Here is a 21,165-nt window from a genome sequence, read left to right as displayed (position 1 = left end):
CCCTGCTGAATCTCTCTCAGGATAAAAAAACAAAACCCCAAATACATCCAGAATCCTACCAGTTCTTAACATTTCTACTGCCACCTTATTGCAAGCCAAATAATTTATTTCCTGGAAGTCTGAAATAGCCTCCTAGCTAACTTTCCTGCTTGCATGTTTGAAGGTCAACAATCTATCCACCATAAGCAGCCACTTTACAAATTATGCCACTGCCCAGTTCAAAACCATCCAATGAATTCCATCTCCTTACCCTGCTTAATCAGAGCCCTGCAGATGTCACTACTCTCATTTCCCACAGTCATCACATCTAGGCTCATTTTGCTCTAAATACCCTAGCCTACTTGCTTCTTTCCAGTATATGCATATGAAGCTTGGACTTTTAAAAACTTGTTCTCTGCCTGAACCATTCTTCCCTGAGATTCCTCCAAGGCTCACTCCACTTTCATTCAGCTCAAATGTCAACTCAAAGAGGTCTTTCCAGACTCGTATCTAAAACTGTCCACTCTCTATCTCCTTTCTCTACCACTCATTATGTCCTATCATTTTAACTTCTGCCCCTCTCTAGAATGTAAAGCTCCTTTCTTTTTTTTTTTTTTTTTTTTTTTTTTCAACGTTTTTTATTTATTTTTGGGACAGAGAGAGACAGAGCATGAAGGGGGGAGGGGCAGAGAGAGAGGGAGACACAGAATCGGAAACAGGCTCCAGGCTCTGAGCCATCAGTCCAGAGCCTGACGCGGGGCTCGAACTCACGGACCGCGAGATCGTGACCTGGCTGAAGTCGGACGCTTAACTGACTGCGCCACCCAGGCGCCCCTGTAAAGCTCCTTTCGAGCAGGGAATGCATTTCATTCACGCCGTGTCCGTAGCGCCTTGAAAAATGCCTTGCAACTTGGTAGGCACCTAAAACCCAGCTTGATTAAATGCATTTGAACTGAACTTATCCTGCTTAACTTGCTTTGCGAGGTCACCTCACTAAGGTAAGCATACTAACAAAAGGAAGCAAAAATCAGGTAAGGCCTGGCTCGCCGCATTTGAGCCCCAAGTAAGGGCTCGCGCAGAAACACTTTCCAGCACCCGCAGCCGGAGCTGGGCCTTAAAGTGCTCTTTTCGTTTCCTTGTCTGGCCTGGAAGGGAAAGGAGTCAACGGGAGAAAATGAGGCGTGGAAGGGCTGAGGAAGGAGCCTCAGCGCTACCGTATACGGTTGAGAATACGCTGTTATCCACGACAGCGCTGGTTTCTATTGGATGGTCCCGGGGCTGGGGCTGCGATTCCGATCAGAAAGCCCAGGCACCGAGCACCAAGCACACCAGTCAGCCATTTTCCGAAACTAGTCTCCCTAGTAACCCCGCCCAAATGTGTACGCAAGAAAGGGGGGCGGGACTTATTGTGAGGGCCTCACTCCGGAAACCGCACCCGCGGAGGCGTCCCACCGTCAAGGATTCACAAAACGCGGAGCGAGATTTAACAGTCGGCAGCGAAAGCGCGCACTCGAACGCCAATGAGAGCGGAAGGAGTGGACCGCTCCTGAAGGGTACTCTGCATATCCAGCAATGATTGGTGGAGTCCTCCTGTCTTCTTTTTGGTATTGGCTGGACTTCCTCCGCCCACCCACTTGCTTTTGTCTAGGTACTTCTGATTGGCTCCTTCAGCGTGGTGGTGGGAGACAAGGTTTGGGGGATTGCTCATCGCAGATTGGTGGATTTGAGCACCTAGCGTCGTCTTCCCGAGGAAGGAGTCCGTCCCATCTTCTCTCTGTCCCGTCTCCCGACCCGTACGCCTTTCCTCAACTCGCGCGCACGAATGGTTAAAAAAAAAAAAAAAAAAAAAAAGGGTGTGAGGCTCGAGCCCGCCAGCCAGGCCTCCAGCACCTAGCGCGCGCCCTCAGCGAGGACCCGCGCGAGCTGCCCCTGACGCTGCCTGCGCTGTTTGAAACTGCAGAACCCGTTAGGATCTTGGGAAAACTACCGTTCCAGCTGGTTCCGGACCCCGTGCGTGGCAGGGGGGCGAGTGGCGGTCGCGAGGCGGCTCTTGCCTTTCGCGTCCCTGCAGCGTGGAGACTAGAACTGGCACTTTCGAAGGACGCCACCTCCAATCGCAGTGCTGGCGCGGGCGGAGGCTAAAACACGGGGGTCCTGAGACTGAGGAAAACGCGCCAAGTTCCCCTCGGTGGTGGAGTGGGAAAGACCCTAGCGGTTCAGGCGCTTGGCGAGCGGGACTACTTCTGGCGCGCCTCGCCATCCCGGGGCGGGGGAGGGCGGGGGCGGGCGCCGCTCCGGGGATGTAGTTGGTGCCGGCGCAGGGCAGGACCGAGCGGCAGCCCGGGTTCCCGCTCTTGAGAGCGAATGGTCACTCCCCTGCGGGGAGGGCAATCCGGGCAGCTTTTCCTTGGGTCGGGGCCCCCGCGGGCTCGGGGCAGGGGCTCACCTGTCGCACCCACATACATCCCGGCTGGACTCGGGGCGTCACCGCCGCGGACCGTGCTTTGGGCCATGACCAGGTAAGGAGGGCCTGGGGAGGAGAGGCCGGTGCCTGGGCGCCGAGACAAGTTCGGCCGGCCCCCAAGGGGGTCGCCCTAGGACCCCGGCGTCGGATCCGCGGGGGGGTGTGGGGGGGGAGACGCCGGGACCGCTTCGCTGCTGCGCCCTTGCGGAGCTGCCAGTCGAGCTCTCTGGGCACCGGTGGCAGGGAGGGGCGCCCCTCCTGCCGCCGCGGGGATACGGGGAGGCAGGTGCGGGCTGGGCGTCAATAGGCCGATTCCGCGGGCGAGGGGCCCGGAGCTGCGGTGCGGGCCGGAGTCGCCACCGGCCAGCCTCCCGCAGGACCCAGGGCTGTGTCTGACCGGCACGGACGGCAGCACAGCCTCGCCTTTTCACTTTTCGTTCCTAGAGGTGCGGCGTAGGGAGAGCATGTTTTCACTCACGTTGTCCGGTGTCGGGAATTGCTAAATTTTATCGCGCACTGTAACTTAATTTTTCCAGAAGTATTTAGAAAGCCACGTGTTTTTAAGCCTTTGTCGAGGATGTTATCCTTGTTTTACGTTTTTCGTGAAAAACTGGCATTGAGTGCTGTCGTCTTATAAAGGGAAGAACTTGAAACTAGTGGGACTGAATGTTCATATTGTCATTTGTTCAAGAGTATCTAATGTTCGCTTTATTGTGTTTTCTGTGACATTTAGACTTCTAGGAGAAACGTTTTAGTTTTTCCAGTAATAAAGCCAGGAGTGAGAAATGGTGTAAGATACGGCATCTGGTAAAAATGTGGTATTTTCAGCAACGTTAAATGGTTAGTGATTTGAGGGAGCCAGGAGGGTATAATTGCTTAGGATCTATCCGTTATTTCAACTGCTTGGTCGTTTTTTCTTCTACTTATTTAAGTCCGGTTACTACTCGGTGTCTTAGAGAATCCACTTTACATCATTTATAAGAATTGGCTCCCAGGAAAAATCTTTTACGAGAATCATTAATGCTTAGAGATCCCTGACAACTTCGCGTAGGCTGGTTTGTCGTTCGTGATAGCTTTCCATCAGTAGCAGTAAGTGGCTAGGAGGGTAAATTGAGTTAGGGAGGGGGATGGGGAAATTGGTCAACTTTGCAGTTACTCCCGAGTTGAGTCTCAAAAGTGTGGTTTCACAACCGAGTTCAATGTTGCGAATTCCCAGATCAGAGACAGTGGAGTGAAATGCTTGTTAGTAAAGATGGAGTTTGAATTTTGTTAGTTTCTCTGTTCATCCTATTACTGTGTCTGTATTGCAATCATTGCTGAGGTTTTGTGCTCTAATACCCCAGATAATTCCCTCCCCCCTCCCCCCGATATCTTGAGAAAATAGGACGTGTGTATAAAATAAATACCACAAATACTGCTGGGGGGGTTTTCATCCAAAAGTTTTAACAGTGAAAAAAGTTTTAAAAAGGTAAAATCTTTTTTTCTACTCAAGGGAGCATTTAACAAAATTTATAGTTTAAAAGAAGTTTTGGAAAATCAGTATATTGTGTCTAGTCAGTAACAGTTTGGTAGCACAAAGTGCAGCAGTTCTTTGCACCATTTTCTCAACTTTGCATCTTTTATTACTTTTCACTCAAATTTTTAGGTATAATTGAAAACCAGATCTATGCCTTTGCTTGTATCCAAATTATATTTTTTTATTGGAGTACAGTTGACACACAATGTTACATTAGTTTCTGGTGTACAACATAGTGACTTGTGCAAGTTACATTTTATATAAGCTTTTTTAGAGACTATTTCATGTATTCATATTAATAACTAGAAAAGGCTTTGGAGGGAGGACTCCTTCACTTCCAGCACTCTTAATTTCCCATTCATCCCTTTCTTTTTTACCTCGTGCTTTAGAATTAGAGATGGTTGTTGCTCAATGTTTTCCGAATGAATAAATTAAAATAAAAATTAACTTCTTAGTCAATACTGCTTTACCGTAGGTCTACTCAAATGGGGGTATTTTGTGGTGTGGCCCTTAATCTCGTAGGCTAATAAATAATAAAAGTTCAGTATCTGATATTTTTGTTTAAGAAAGCTAAGGACAAATGACAAGCTCCTTCGTTTAAGCAATAAACATTGAGTGCCTGTTATTGATCAAGCATTGGGTTTTCAAATGTGAAGATCTAATTGGTACCATTCCTTGCTAATTTTCAAAATTTAATGATCTTACTGCCTACAGCTGATAATTGAAAATAATGAAACCTTTTCTGTGATTAACAGATATGATTGGTGATTACAACATCCTTGTATAAGTTAAATCTTGTCAACTCCTTGGGATTTGAAGAGAAAATGCCTGGTGTCATACCTAGTGAAAGTAATGGGCTTTCAAAAGGTAGCCCATCCAAAAAAAATAGACTTTCCTTGAAGTTTTTTCAGAAAAAGGAAACTAAGAGAGCCTTGGATTTCACAGATTCTCAAGAAAATGAAGAAAAAGCTTCTGAATATAGAGGATCTGAAATGTATGTATCTTAAGTATATTTTGGTACTTTTAAAATTCCGTATCAGTGAAGAAGCAGTGAACTTTGATACCTCCATTCTGATCTGATAGTCTATGGAGGCAAAAACACACAGCAGTGAGACAAACCTAGCAGTGTATAGTAGAAACAGCAAAACTGTAAATAATCGTCCAAAAAAGGGGGGGGGGGGCGCCTGGGTGGCTCAGTCGGTTAGGCATCTGACTTCAGCTCAGGTCATGATCTCACAGTGCATAGTGCACGAGTTCGAGCCCCGTGTGTCGGGCTCTGTGCTGACAGCTCAGAGCCTGGAGCCTGCTTTAGATTCTGTGTCTCCCTCTCTCTCTGCTCCTTCCCCATTCATGCTCTGTCTCTGTCTCTCAAAAATAAATGTTAAAAAAAAATTTAGAAACAGCAAAACTGGCTGGCTCAGCACAGGATCACATCCATAAGGTTAACCCGTTAACATTGATGGTCAGCCAGTTAGATTGACTTGGAGAAATATTTGTTGGCTAAAATTATTTTTCAATTTAAACTTATTTGTAATGTAACACATTCTGTGTAAGGGTAAAGAAATAACGTGATTTGGGGTGGTTTTGTTTTTTTTTTTTTTTTTTTTTTTTTTTTGGTTCAGAAGACTTGACAACCTAGTGTATGAATTATCAAACCTATTGGCATGTAGTTGCCAATAAGATAAAAATAAATCTTTTGGTGCAAATCCTTTAGTGATTGAAATCTGAACAAAATGGAATGCTTACGTATAGTTGTAATTAGAGTCTATACTAGCTCGCTATTCAACAAATAGGTACACTGCTATATGACTAAAATGGGTTTGGTCCCATGTGTAATTTCCTAATATTTCCCAGTAATCAGTTTAGGAGATGTGAACCTTATGTTTACCAGCATTCATGCCTATAAACACTTTGAGGTGCCAGGGTAGTAGCTAGCTGCTATAAAATAAAAATTCTGTGAGGACCTACTATTTGTTAAAATAAGGTAAAAGAATAACTTGAACAATTCGTTTTAAAGTGAAGGACAACTGTGTAATTCTCTTTATCTACTCTTTCTTTTTACCAGAACCTGACCTCTTAGGTGGTGCATCCTCTCCTAGATATTGTCATAGCTTATTTCCAGGTTTCTGTTCAGAGTTAGACTACTTTTATTTTTTTTTATTTTTTATTTATTTTATTTATTTATTTATTTTTGGGACAGAGAGAGACACAGCATGAACGGGGGAGGGGCAGAGAGAGAGGGAGACACAGAATCGGAAACAGGCTCCAGGCTCCGAGCCATCAGCCCAGAGCCTGACGCGGGTCTCGAACTCACGGACCGCGAGATCATGACCTGGCTGAAGTCGGACGCTTAACCGACTGCGCCACCCAGGCGCCCCAGAGTTAGACTACTTTTAAAAATTATGTAGGTTTAACTAATCACAGTACCAGTCCCTCAATTTTCTACTCTCTAAAATGGGATTAATAGCTCAGGATGGAATTGAGGCTTGTTGTGTATAATGGTTTTAAAGTGTTTATAAAACTTTTATTCTGAGTATGTAGCAATTTTTGCACCTGTATAGATTTCTTAGAAAAGTGTCACCTGAATAAAATCCATATCTCAGTTCATACAATTTTTGGGAAAAGACTATATCTAAGGAAGTGTTCGTTCCACTTTGTTTCTTTAAGATACTATACTTCATAATACCTCTCTCTGCTTATATTTTATAGTGATCAAGTTGTTCCTGCAGCACAGTCCTCACCTATAAACTGTGAGAAGAGAGAAAACTTGTTACCATTTGTGGGACTGAATAATCTTGGCAATACTTGTTATCTTAATAGTATACTTCAGGTAAGTTGAGGATTTTGCTACATAATAAAGCTTTAGTAGGCAAAGCATGATGTAACATTTAATGTTTGAGAATTTCAGAGTGGAGTATTTTAATTGTCCATATGGTCTTTGACTGTAAATGAACTAGAATGGACTAAAGTAATGATTCTAAATTGCATGTTACCAGCTTCCTTTGGGGTAAGAGAAAGTAATATATTAAATAAAATTGGGCTAGCAAAATTGAATTGACATTGGTTAACTGGAAGATGACAAATCCTTGGTTTTTCTGCCTTATTCCTAGTACTATGGTGATGTGTATTTTAACCTTTGGAACTCTGTTTTATATTGTACTCTTAGAACCCTACATCCTAGCAATATGTGCCTGGGCTCACTACTTTGCTGCCAGTGAGGGAAGACAGTGAGCTACTATGATGAAATATAAAACAATTTTTGACACAGTATTAATTTCAGAATTTTAACTAATGCACATTTAAAAATGCTCTACAGGGGTGCCTGGGTGGCTCAGTCGGTTGTCTGACTTTGGCTCAGGTCATGATCTTGCGGTTCTTGAGTTCAAGCCCCACGTCGGGGTCTGTGCTGACAGCTCAGATTCTATGTTTCCTTCTGTCCCTCCTTCCCTTTTCACACGCTCTCTCTCAAATAAAAATTTTGAAAAAATTTTTAAAATGCTCTACAAAAAACATAGTACTTTAATGGTTTTAGTTACATTGTTGTTTGTTCAGTAAACACTCAGACAGTCTTACTTTTTATAGGTATTATATTTTTGTCCTGGTTTTAAATCTGGAGTGAAGCACTTATTTAACATTATTTCAAGGAAGAAAGAAGCCCTGAAAGATGAAGCCAATCAAAAAGATAAGGTAAAAAATAAAAGAACAGAAAATATATAAAAAGTAAAGTAATGGAAATTAACTTGCTTAGAAATTAAAAAGTAATAGAAACACAGGATTTGGGAGGAGGATAACAGACTAGTTCTCTGAAATGGAATTTCTTAGTATCCTGTGTTTTTAAGAAAGGCAATTTTTCCATTCTTGTAGGTTAGCTAACTAGGTTATCATCTTTTACAGTGTCTTCTCTTGCCCTCTAATTTATTGCTTACCAATAAACATTGTATATCACAGTCACAGTTTATCATGCCCTTGTATCTCCTGTTATTTATATATTGTGTTTTCAAATTCACTCACAACCTTTGATTTACACAGTCAGAAAACCATTATCTTCCCTGTAATTGAAAATAATCAAAAACTCAAAATTGTTTAAAGTTTGTATACCTCTATAGAATTAGTGTTAGAATGAAATTAAATTTAGCAAAGCTAGTATTGTCTAGTGAAACACAAGAAAAGGGGAAGGTACTTAATTTGTTCATAAATAAAAATAATGGTTTGTGTGTTTCTTTCTTGACAGGGAAATTGTAAAGAAGATTCTTTGGCAAGTTATGAACTCATATGCAGTTTACAGTCCTTGATCATTTCAGTTGAACAGCTTCAGGCTAGCTTTCTCTTAAATCCAGAGAAATACACTGATGAACTTGCTACTCAGCCAAGGCGACTGCTTAACACACTCAGGTATTGTGCCTATAATTTTAGGATTCCAACTTAGTAGCTTACTGCTTTCTTTGGGGGAGAGTGATATGGGAACAAATAGGGGGAGTGAAGGGCCAGGAAAATAGAAACTACAGATCCTATACTCACTGGTATCCCAGAGGCTCTGGAAATTAGAAATCTTTTTGTAAGTTTGGTACTAAATTCATTAGATGTGAATTGGTATGAGGCTATTAATAGTCTTTGTTCATTTTTATTTATAATGTGAATACTCACATTTTTAAATAGGAATAGTAATATGTTTAATTATGGGATACTGCCCCTTGGGTTAAAATAAATTTATTACATGCCATATGTATTTTTTTAATCTGAAAATTAGTGAATTCTCAGATTTGGTCCTAAGAGATTTCAGACTAGGAATTGTAGGTTTTTAGTCAAAATATATTATGCATAAGAACTATGAATACCAAATATTCCAGTTTTGTTGTATGTGTTTGCATAACTATTAGGTCACTGGATTAGATTTTTTTTGTATTGTCTTAAATGAAACATTATCCAATATATAAATAGCCTTACCTAATGTTACAGGGTAAATCTTAAAACTAAGTAACTTTTTAAAGAATAGACCTAGGTGAGGGGTGCCTGGCTTAGTTGGTAGAGCACATGACTCTTGATCTCAGAGTTGTGAGTTCAAGCCCCACATTGGGTGTAGAGATTACTTAACAGTAAAAAAAAATAGACCTAGGTGTAATTGTTATACGTTTGTTAATGGGCAATATAGCATGGTGGCCAACAGCAGGTTTGAATCCTGGCTTTGCATCTCTTTGACCTTGGGCAAGCTACCTTATCTGTAAAATCATGGTGATACAGTACTTACCTTATAGGGTTATTGTGAGAATTATGTTCTACATCTAATATAAAAAGCATCTTGAATAAACCCTGGTACATGGTAAACTATACAAATACTAGCTGTTACTAGTATTTGTGATAATGAATATGAGGTAAAATTTGTTTTTATTTTTAATTACAAGTTTAGGTAAGAAGTTTCAAATTAGTTGAATAAATGTTTTCAGGTTTTTAAAATAATTTGATACCCCTGTAAATGAATTTCTCTATAGAAAGGATGTGTTTTTTATATTCTATCTTGAAAACTAGAATAGATGAAATGGAAATTTTTATTTATAGGGAACTCAACCCTATGTATGAAGGATATCTACAGCATGATGCACAGGAAGTATTACAGTGTATTTTGGGAAACATTCAAGAAACATGCCAACTCCTAAAAAAAGAAGAAGTAAAAAATGTGGTAGAATTATCTACTAAGGTAGAAGAAAAACCTCATCAGAAGGAGGAAATGAGTGGTATTAACACCACAGAGATGGACAGTATGAGGCATTCTGAAGACTATAAAGAAAAACTCACAAAAGGAAATGGGAAAAGAAAAAATGACATTGAATTTGGTAACATAAAGAAAAAAATTAAAGCCTCTAAGGAACACCAGTCACTGGAAGAGAACCAGAGACAAACCAGATCAAAAAGGAAAGCTACAGGTGATACATTAGAGATTCCTTCTAAAATAATCCCCAAGTATGTTTCTGAAAATGAAAGTTCAAGACCCTCACAAAAGAAATCAAGAGTTAAAATAAATTGGTTAAAGCCTGCAACTAAGCAACCCAGCATTCTTTCTAAATTCTGTAGTCTGGGGAAAATAACAACAAACCAGGGATCCAAAGGACAGTCGAAAGAAAATGAATATGATCTTGAAGAGGACTTGGGGAAGTGTGAAAATGAAAGCACAACTAATGGTTGTGAACTTGAATCTCCAGGGAATAATGTTAAGTCCGTTAATGTTAATGAAGTTAAGCCCATAAACAAAGGTCAGTATAATTTATTCTTAGACATTGATAGGTAGGATTAACAGCTGCAGAACTGCAGTGTTCTCTTAGATACATGAACAAGATAAATGTGGTTCAAGTTGTAAGAAAATTTTAACACTGTGAACTGTGTGGTGTTTTAACCACTGCTCAGATGTGTGTGTAAATCTCACTAATCTTAAGGTAATGTTAATTTATGGTTTATAAATGAGGGGAATTCCATACATTTTAATGGAAAGAGAATTATTTTACCCCCTCTGTAGTACTAGACAATAAACTCATGAAAGAAATTGCATTTAATGAAATACAATTTTAGAGAACTAAGTAGTTCTACTGTAGTTGAACTGCATAGCTACCTAATTGTGTCCAACTCTCAGAGAAAATGTGTAGTATTGATGTGGTTAATGGTTTTTACCAAAAGTGTCATACTTATTTTGGGGTTGTTTCTATAGGAGTTTCTTTGGGAAGGGACTTAAGGTGACAAAATTGTGACTTCCCTTTTTAGAGACCACAGTAATTCATCTTCAAAACGATCTTTACAGGGAATTTATGTATCATGAATAAGACACCTCTTAATGTTAATAAGAAAGTTTAGATCTAAAAGTCAGCTTTTTATTCATGATACACTTGAAACAATATTGGTTATTTGGGCTACGCTGCGCTGAAAATTTTTCCTATTTTTGTTTTAGGTGCAGAGCAAATTGGTTTTGAGCTAGTAGAGAAATTATTTCAAGGTCAGCTGGTATTAAGGACTCGTTGCTTAGAATGTGAAAGTTTAACAGAAAGAAGAGAAGATTTTCAGGACATCAGTGTGCCAGTACAAGAAGATGAGCTTTCCAAAGTAGAGGAGAGTTCTGAAAGTAAGCAAAATTGGAGTCTTGTATGGATGATAGAATAAGTAGTTTTCGTGAACAAAACACAGTCTAATAATAGCTTGTATAATTAATGGGAAAAAAAATAGTGTCTCTGGTATAATAAAATCTTTCTGCTCATATAGATTCACTTGTTAATAATTAACATTTAGAAGATTATGGTATCTTTATTTTGATGTGTAGAGTATGTTATAATGGGAAGTGAAATGCTTTATTAAGTTTTAGATATCTCAGTCTTAGAGCTACAGAGGATATTTTTGTTCACAATATTTGAGCCAGTGTTTAGTATAAAAGGACAAGAAGTAGGGAAACGTTATGGGAAGTGATCATGAGACTGGCTTGTTCAGATATCGGAAGTTAGCCATTAAAGTGTAAACTAAAAAGTCTGTCTTAACATTGAATCAGAGACTAGGTTATCATCATTTTGCTGGCCCTGTCACCTAAATACTTTGTATTTGACCAGCCAAGTATAAGTATTTAAAAGATATGTGTCCTGTTGAGGATGATAAACTTAAGTTTCTGAAACTAAAATGTCTTTATTGTTTGGGAAGGATTAGTCAAATGAAATTGCATGCTAATTTTGAACATGGAACTTGTTTAATTTTTAAATGTCTGAGAGGTTTTTCATTTGTGAGTGAAAGGATTCTCTTATGTAGTTTCTCCAGAGCCAAAAACAGAAATGAAGACCCTGAGATGGGCAATTTCACAGTTTGCTTCAGTGGAGAGGATTGTAGGAGAAGATAAATATTTCTGTGAAAATTGCCATCATTATACTGAAGCCGAACGAAGTCTTTTGTTTGACAAAATGCCTGAAGTTATAACTATTCATTTGAAGTGCTTTGCTGCTAGTGGCTTGGAGTGAGTATTATAAATAAAAGCTATATGAAAAAAAAATGAGCTGCTATAAGTTTTGTTCAAAATACTATAATAGTAACAAAATAGTGTAATAGCATAATATAAAGATAACCTTAGAAAAGTTTGTTATTAAGTTTACTTGTAAAAATGCATCAATATAAATCCTTTTGGTATGAATACATAGTCTAGGGTTCTTCCCATATCTTTTAATCTTCGTTCCTTACTAGATACAGTTTCAAGTTGAAGTGATTAAAGCAGGAAACAGATCTTGTATACATCAAGGTTTTTTGAGGGGTGAAAAAGGCAAAATTATATTTAAGGTAAGCCAAGAATCCAACTAGTCTTTGAAGAAAATTCAAGTATCTTTGTGACATGTATACATGTCATTGTAGAGTTTATTCCGTCCCATATTAACGAATCGTTTGAAGTTAGCACGGGAGCCTCCAGTAGCTCTCTACACACTTTATTATTACAGAAGAAGACATACAGTGTTTTCTTTCAGTGGATTTTTTCTTTGCTGTTTATTTTTATTCCCCAAATCTTGGTAGAGATGGCTGTCACATTAAAATTACTCTCTAAGGGATTTTGAAGTTAAATGGCATTTAAAACACTGGCTTTCTCATTGTACAAAATTAGGAAAGTTAAAGGGGCACCTTGGTGGCCCAGTCGGTTAAGTTATGCATCTGACTCTTGATTTTGGCTCAGGTCGTGAGCTCACAGTTTGTGAGTTTGAGCCCCATGTTGACAGGGACTCTGTCTCCCTCTCTCTCTGCCCCTCCCTCTGGTGCTATCTCATAAATAAACATTAACTTTTAAAAAATTAGGAAAGTAAATAAAAGGGAGCATGCCATATATTCTTCATAGAAACTGCTGAATATTAGCACTTACTTCAGTATTTCTTGTGTGCACTAAACATTAAGGATTCATTCAGACTTCTTGGTTTCACATTTGGATGTCAAACTGAATGTGTAAAGTGGAATTGCAGAAAACTTTTTCTTTTTTCCTTCCAAAGGTTTGATTGCTATGGTGGTGGACTTTCCAAGATCAACACTCCTTTACTGACACCTCTTAAACTGTCACTAGAAGAATGGAGCACAAAGCCAACCAACGACAGCTATGGGTTATTTGCAGTTGTGATGCACAGTGGCATTACCATCAGTAGTGGGCATTACACTGCTTCTGTTAAAGTCACTGACCTTAACAGTTTAGAACTAGATAAGGGAAATTTTGTGATTGACCAAATGTGTGAAATAGGTAAACCAGAACCATTGAATGAGGAGGAAGCAAGGGATGTGGTTGAAAATTATGATGAAGAAATGTCAATTAGAGTCAGTGGAAATACACAGCCAAGCAAAGTTCTGAACAAAAAAAATGTAGAAGCTATTGGACTTCTTGGAGGACAAAAGAGCAAAGCAGATTATGAGCTATACAACAAAGCATCTAATCCTGATAAAGTTGCCAATACAGCATTTGCTGAAAACAGAAATTCTGAGACTAACAGTACTAATGGGACTCATGAATTTGATACAAACAAGGAATCCAGTGACCAAGCAGGCCTTAACTTTAGTGGATTTGAGAACAAAATTTCATATGTAGTGCAAAGTTTAAAGGAGTATGAGGGAAAGTGGTTACTTTTTGATGATTCTGAAGTGAAAGTTACTGAAGAGAAGGACTTTCTGAATTCTCTTTCTCCTTCTACATCTCCTACATCTACTCCTTACTTGCTATTTTATAAGAAATTATAGAGTATTTTCCTTATGTATATATTAAACAGACCTGGACAAAAGCTGGTAAAGTTGATTACATCAAAGAGTCTAGCTTATCTTTTGAAGCTATTGGATATTATTGGTCTCTCTAAAGTTTTTATATAAATAGTGAAATTTGAATTACTGAAAACCATGTTAATTTTTAGAATTCATTTCCCATAGTAGAGACTAGTGATGCATTAGCTTCTGGGAACAAACTTGTATAGGTTCTTAATTGAATTATCCAAATGGAAGCATTTAAACACTTTTGAATTCACACCTATCTTTTGTGTTTGCTTTTTAAAATAAAGTGCTTGTATTTGTATCTCCATATTTTGGAGTAATTATCTATATGATGTTTATAGGTCCTGTGGGTTTCCAGCTAAGAAGAAGAATCTCATTTCAGTACCTTTAGTTTTTTAAGTCATGAAGCCAGATCTTTAATGGGCTGTATTTAGAGGCACAAAGTCTGGAGTATGTGTGTATTCACAGTAGTGTACATTTTGTGCCTTGAATCACTTTGAAAGGTGTCTCAGATAACCTGGACAGCCAATCCCCCTTCTATCTTGAGAAGAATTTTATATGTATTTATGAAAATGATTCTGTATTCTAGTAAATCTTTTTGGGCATGGACTAATTTGTATCTCTTCATAGTCATATTCTGCACGATCTGTATATAGTATATCAAATTTAGAGGTGTGTGACCTTAAATTTAACTTTTTTTAAAAACTGGGAGGTCAATAAAATTTAAACTGCTTAACAACTACATGTACAACTGCTCGTATTTGTTTTGCATATTTTTTGCTATAATATAGTGGCGTTCTCTTGAGAATATGTACGTATAATATATATGTGTATATATACACACATACCTAGAAGAGAATAAACATGCATAATTACCTTTAATAATAGTTGGAGGTGAAGAGATTTTTCAAATAGGAGAAACTTAGTCCATCCAAGTTGTCATACTTAAAAGAGGTTTATAGTAAAAATTGTTGCATTCTTGGTTGCCCTTTAAAGTAGACATACTTTATGGAATCCGTAAGATGAGGCTTTGGGCACACACAAAAATGTGGTTAAATTTTCATGTTAAATGTATATTAAATTGGCAAATGATCAGTTACCTTATGACTTGCTAAGACATTAAAAACCATTCTAAAAAATACACAAATACTATTAGAATAACACTTTGATACCCCCATTTCAAGTACCAATAAATTAGTCACAGTTAAATCATGTCTCAACATTCTTCCACAAGATGGTGTGTTACAAAAAGTCATGGTTCTCCCCTCACTCTACATTCAGAATCACTAATGGAACTTTTTAAAAGAAACACCCCTGAACACTACTCATAAGCTTCTGATAGAGTAGTTTCTAGGACAGAGCCTGGGCCTCTCACACTCCAGAGACAGTTAATGTTAAGAACTACTGGTACGAGTTCTTGATATGAGAACGTTTTAAGAAAACTGAAGTATATGGAGGGTTGGGATGTGTTCAGTATCATATCAGTGTTCTCGGAGGAAGTCTCTTCTTCAATCAGAAAATAGTGTTGCATGACAGTTAAATCATAGGAATTTTAGGGTTCTTGATACTGTCACTGAGATTCATGTGAAACACTTTAAACTCTTCCATAATATAACTTAATGAGAAATGACCTACAGGTTATTTAATATTCTTTCCCTTATGTATACCTTCCCCGTCCCTTGCCCTAAAGATGAGAGTATTTGTTACCTTAGTTTTAACGAATTTCCATTCTTGACTCCTGGGCTTTACTTATTGTGCATGTGGATCCTCTGTCCTCAAATGTATTTCTGAGGTTATGCCTTTCTGACTCCTTTAGTTCACAACCCTTTTGGTCCAACACTGTTGACTCACCTGAAAAATCTTTTTGTGATTCAGGCTTTGAATTGGTGTAGACAAGATGAATGTGACATAATATTGCCAGTTATAAAGGTAAACTGGAGGAAGGATGTCAACCATCTCCTATGCTCTCAGGAGAAGTAGACATTTTTTGAGATCTTGTTTCAACATCAACTAAAGAATAAAGGCACTGTATCTGATCAGTTTTTAAGTGATTCATGTCAATGGTCTATGGATCAAAGGGATAGATTTAAAATGTCTTTCTGTAAGATATATAACGACACAAAGAAAAACACATCGTTCAAAACACTCCTCAGAAAATCGTTAATCGGTAGTTTCTTGGATAAACCTGGCAAGTAATTGAAAATAAATATTCTCCAAAAAAATTTTTGCCTAGTTTTTCATGTCCTATATTTTAAATTAGTTCTTAATTTAACTAAAACTGCTAATTTTACTTTTTACATATACTTCGTAAAATCTATACAAGTGTTAAAAAATATAACTTCTCATTCCTCTGGTAGATTAAAATCAAACACTAGCTCTCTGTCATTTTTATGGTGATCTAAGACAGCTTTAAAGCAGATTTCTGACTTACCAGTATAGCTCACTAGACTTATGAAAAGACCAGCTTGTTTATCTGAAACACAGGAATCTTCCATGTTAATTGCTGAGAGTCATGAAGTGCATACTTCTATCAGATTTGAGGATTAAAGATTTACTGTCACTGGTAGCTATCCCAGTTTTTAATCATTATTTATAGACAAAAGTTTCATCAGAGAAACTTACTTCTGCAATTTGTTCTAAATCCCTTTTTTGAGTATCTAAATGGAAAATAACTTAGAAACCAGTTTTAAAATTTCACAAACCACTTATCAATATCTGTCTCTACCCATCCATTTATTTAACTTGGGGCTCTTTGGCCTATAAAAGGTCAATTTCATTTCATTTTTACTTTGCTAGTTTTGGAACAAGTTCTTGTATCAACTCAAGATTCTCTGCTTTTGTCAACAAAAATTTTTGAAGTCTCAGTAAAATTAGTGTAAACGTTCACATATTTAATAGTACCTTTAAAATAAGCATTACTACATTTAAAATGGTTCCAAAATGAATCTATAAATGGTAATATAAATTAAAAAATACAAACTTAAAGTAAATAAATTTAACATTAGCTATGGTATAAATAATAGTAAATGTATAGTGAGTCATTACTTTTGAGTCTTTAAAAAAAGATAACAGCATATTACCAGAACATGAGAAACCATGGCCATGATTCTCAAACTTCAGTGATCTACATTTGATAATGTTTGGCCACTGCATTCTTCAATGAGTAGTAAATTAATGCTAGAATTTCCAAGTCCCAAGTCTTGTCTTTCAATAGATCTTAACTTCTTTCCACACTCAATGTTGAATACATGGCTCTTTTCAAATGAGTAAGACAAGTGCATTTATTTCAAAGATCCATTTTGCGCAGGCTCATCCGACTGAAGGAATCTCTGGAGAGAAAATGAAGGGATACAAGTAAACGATTTTCGTATATTCCTTTAAAATATGCTTTACGGTACTTCTTTCTGCCAGAGTTACCTCAAAGTTTTATCATCCAAAACTTAAAAATGTTTTTTTTGGCCAAGGTCTTTTTTTTTTTTTTTTTTTTTTTAATGTTTATTTTTGAGAGAGACAGCACAAGTGAGGGAGGGAGAGAGAGAGAGACACAGAATACGAAGCCGTCTCCAGGCTTCGAGCTGTCTGGGGTTCCAGCCCACCAACCCTAAGACCTGAGCCGAAGTCAGACACTTAACTGACTGAGCCATCCAGGTGCCCTTGTCATCAAAGTTAACTTTCAAGTTATGTGTTCATCCTATACATTCTGCCTTATATATTCTAATTTATAAACACCGCTACAAAGTATATAATAGTAACCACTTTGCCAAATCCACTGATCTTTATTCGTTTTTCCAATAAGTGTATTAGATATTGTGATAAGACGGGAACTAATGGGAGAGATTTCAGAAAAAGATTTGGGATTATTAAAAGGGAAAAAGGGCAGGTGTTTCTTATTTAAAATGTTAAATTCCAAGAATTCAGTGGTTCTTAAACTTCTGGGTTTTAGGTCTTTACACTTAAAAATCGAGGGTTGTTTATGTGGGTTCTAAATTGATATTTACCGTATTAGAAATTAAAATTAAGAAAATTTTAAATCATTACTTTACAAGATAACCCATTACATGTTACTATAAATAGCATTGTTTATTAAAAATAACGTAAGAATGTTAGAAGAATGGCATTCTTCTAATGTCTGGCTTATTAAAAGGCTAGATTTTCATATCTGCTTCTGCATTCAATCTTTTACAATATCACATTGCATGTAGTCTCTGGAAAACTCCACTATACTCATGAAAGAATGAGAGTGAAAAAAGTATTTGTTACTAATATGAAATTAGTTTTGATTTAGGAACCTCAAAGCATCTCAGGAACCCACCCCCTTCTTTGTGTTCTAGATCACACTTTGGGAACCACTATCTTAATATCTTTTAAGCCTACTGCACAATAATGTTCCAGATTCTGTTAATCAGCAAAATAAATTCAAGTTCTATGGAAATGCTATTTTCTAAGTTCTGAAGAAATTAAGAGTGAAGAGAATATTCTTCAATACCTCTTAATGTATTTTATCTGAAACCGGTTTCTTTTGTTTATCCTTCCTGCCATCAGGGTTTACCCTGAGGCTTATGATCTCCATGAAAGAAGAGGGCAGGTACAAAAAGATCATGTTCAGCTTTGAATCTCAAAGCTTGGTTGTTTGGTTCTGTGGAAAATAGCAGTCTTGAAAGCTAGACACTGCTCACCACACCAGCATCCCCAAAAAGCGTGTCCCCCCCCCCCGGCAAAACTGCCTGCAAACATTTAAAAAAGCTTGGGGGACTGACCATAATAGATGGCAGAGGAAGGCAAAACTCAGGATTATGGTGTGAAGGGGAAAGCTCCTTCAGATAGAAAGGACACAATGTTTCCACTGAAATGGGCTACAGATTTGAAGAAAGCAAGACTAGCCTTAGCAAACGGCATGACTATGTGAGGGACCCAGCACTCTCTTCCCAGGACCTTAGACCGAGGAGTTTAATAATAGTTGACGTGGGTCGAGGCAACAAGAAGGCAACAATTCCAAAAAGATGGGGGATGGGGGGAGCACAAAGTAAAGGGGACTGGTGCTGCTTCCCACTAAGAATTTCAAGAGGAAACAGATCAGTATAAGATGGTGGATGCAAAATATATTTTGCCAGAGATAGGATTTTAAGAAGGCCGGCTTTGGATCCTCTGTCCCCCATCCCCTCCCCGACCCTCCCATGCTTTCTTTCTCTCTCTCTCTCTCAAATAAATAAAAACTTTAAAAAGACCCCCCCCCCCCCCCCCCCCCCCCCCCCGCCCCGTCTTCCTCTGTTATTGTAGAGCTACAACAATGCTCCATGTCGGGGACATGACATGCAGGCACTTAGTAGACATTGTTTGATTTTTTTTTTTTTTTTTCCAGAGGTCTAGATGTAAAAATATATTGGATCACTGAAGAACAGGGACAAATTCCCAGATGATCAAATAGCTAGTTTGACTTAGCTGTATGTATTTATACCAAAACATTGTTTTCACATAAGCAACTTCAGAGGCCTTCCAGATATTAACTAAGTACAGTTTAAGAGCTTTACTGTTATCAGTTCAAAGAAAAGGGTGGTCAAGTATTGATGCCACAATAATTCAATAGTTGTATGTATATTTGGATTTCAAAAGGCAAAACAAGGGCAGTTAACATGCCATGTCCAGAATTCAGGTGCTAAAAAAGTAAAATGTTAAAGCACTACATGCCTAAAATTTAATTTCCATTAACAACCTCTTAAAGGTAGGTATTATTTTATTTGTCACAATTTGTGGAGAAAAATACTGAAACCCTCTCAATATTCCATGGGGTCACCTGTCTTAAAGATAATTTTTTAAATTTATTTTTGAGACGGGGCGCCTGGGTGGCTCAGTCGGTTAAGCGTCCGACTTCGGCTCAGGTCATGATCTCACGGTCTGTGAGTTCGAGCCCCGCATCAGGCTCTGTGCTGACCGCTCAGAGCCTGGAGCCTGTTTCAGATTCTGTGTCTCCCTCTCTCTCTGCCCCTCCCCTGTTCACACTCTGTCTCTCTCTGTCTCAAAAATAAATAAACGTTAAAAAAAAAAAAATAAATTAAAAAAAAAAATAAAAAAATTTATTTTTGAGAGAGAGAGAGAGCGAGAGCATGAGCAGGTGAGGGCAGAGACAGAGAGACAGAATCTGAAGTAGGCTCCAGGCTCTGAACTGTCAGCACAGAGCCTGACACGGGGCTCGAACTCATGAACCATGAGATCATGACCTGAGCTGAAGTCAGATGCTTAACCAGCTGAGCCACCCAGGTGCCCCAGGTCACCAGTTCTAATATAACCTAGAAGAACATACTGTATACTATTTACTGTTAGGGCTGAGGAAAATTAATTACCCAGTTCCTGGTACATTCTACTTAATTCTCCCATGAAAATAACAAAGTGTAACAGGACTTTAAAAGAAATAGTCTTAGGAGGTCAGACTTAGATGTTGTATCTTGGTTAGCATGTGTGCCTAACACAACTTTATTATTCTCAAATTACAGAACTGACTTCTATTAAGAGGGTTATTCACAATAGGCTACTTTAACTTGTTAGGTCTCAAGAGACAATATCTGAAACCATGTAATAAAGTTACACTAATTCATTATTAAAACAATTCAAGCAGATTTCATTTTCCTGAAGATGTCCAAAATAATAGAAAATAAATAAGCATACCTGTGGCAGGTGACAGGTAATACTGCCTTGTATAACTGAGGGATCTTTCGGTTTATCAGAGGCTGTAAGGCCTCTTTAAGGCGATGATAGTTTCTCTCCAGTTCCCTTTGATACTCCTTTTGATCTGGCCCAATTAAGCTCTTATTTTTTCTTAATGCATCCTCACACCTAGGAAAAACAGTGTGTTATCAAAAGATTTCTTCTGGCATAGTTTGAGGGCTTGATGCTATTATACATACTCGCCATGATAGGGTCAGTTCTTCAGTTGAATATTAAATATCCTCTCTTGCTTTGGGTTTAAGGCAGGGAACAGATGATCAACTAGAGTTCTTTTTTTTTTTCTTACCATTTTATTTATTTTTTTAATTTACATCCAAGTTAGTTAGCATACAGTGCAACAATGATTTTAGGAGTATCAACGTGAGTTCTTTTAAACTCTACCATTCAGTTTTCATTTAATTGAAAATTATATATTTCTTAATGTTAAATCTTAAGTCATTTTTCTCCACATCACCGCTAGACTAAAAGCTCTTTAAGGGATTCAACCCCCCTCATTTATGTAGCAACAATGGCTTCTGGCACCGTGGTTTGACAGTATTCAAATAACTTTCTTAAATGAATAGTTCTTGATAATAATCCTTTGTCCAGTTTATTTTAGATATTTAAGAAAACGTATCTGGACCCTAACATATCAATATAGTAGGATGTTAAACAATGTACACATATCATTACTGGCAGAATTGTAGCTAAGTGATGTTTCAGAGGAGAATGTGTAGCTTCAAATGCTTATATATTTTTTTTAAAAAGG

General features: G+C 38.1%; 2 protein-coding genes across 18 annotated transcripts in view; one reads left to right on the top strand and one right to left on the bottom strand.

Moving 5' to 3' along the window:
• Nucleotides 1–1,482: 1,482 nt before the first annotated feature.
• Nucleotides 1,483–14,439, top strand: USP1 (ubiquitin specific peptidase 1). Of its 3 annotated transcripts, none has more exons than XM_060626149.3 (9): nt 1,483–1,627; nt 4,715–4,953; nt 6,669–6,789; nt 7,542–7,646; nt 8,191–8,351; nt 9,513–10,204; nt 10,891–11,061; nt 11,730–11,931; nt 12,941–14,439. In XM_060626149.3, exons 2-9 carry the CDS (start codon nt 4,784–4,786, stop codon nt 13,671–13,673), a joined length of 2,355 nt encoding a protein of 784 aa, XP_060482132.2. In that variant the 5' UTR covers nt 1,483–1,627; nt 4,715–4,783; the 3' UTR covers nt 13,674–14,439. The 3 variants fall into 3 exon arrangements, with proteins under 3 accessions (XP_060482132.2, XP_060482133.2, XP_060482131.2); XM_060626150.3 differs by lacking the exon at nt 1,483–1,627 and adding an exon at nt 1,822–2,498 and having other exon boundaries at nt 9,513–9,877; XM_060626148.3 differs by lacking the exon at nt 1,483–1,627 and adding an exon at nt 1,824–2,498.
• Nucleotides 14,440–14,556: 117 nt separating this feature from the next.
• Nucleotides 14,557–21,165, bottom strand: part of DOCK7 (dedicator of cytokinesis 7) — a 234,727-nt gene continuing 228,118 nt past the window's right edge. For 14 of the 15 annotated variants that reach the window (XM_078451829.2, XM_078451830.2, XM_078451831.2 and 11 more), the window contains 2 exons: nt 20,358–20,525; nt 14,557–17,026 (listed from right to left, as the gene is read on the bottom strand). In XM_078451829.2, the coding sequence (XP_078307955.1) occupies nt 16,984–17,026; nt 20,358–20,525 (211 nt within the window). In that variant the 3' untranslated portion in view covers nt 14,557–16,983. The remainder of the gene's footprint in view (nt 17,027–20,357; nt 20,526–21,165) is intronic. The other variant, XM_078451843.2, reaches the window with a different exon arrangement.

This window comes from Panthera onca, chromosome C1, assembly GCF_046562875.1.
Source record: "Panthera onca isolate mPanOnc1 chromosome C1, mPanOnc1 haplotype 2, whole genome shotgun sequence".
NCBI lineage: Eukaryota > Metazoa > Chordata > Mammalia > Carnivora > Felidae > Panthera > Panthera onca.
The sequence above is the reverse complement of the archived record's forward strand: the minus strand, read 5'-3'. Positions and strand labels throughout refer to the sequence as shown.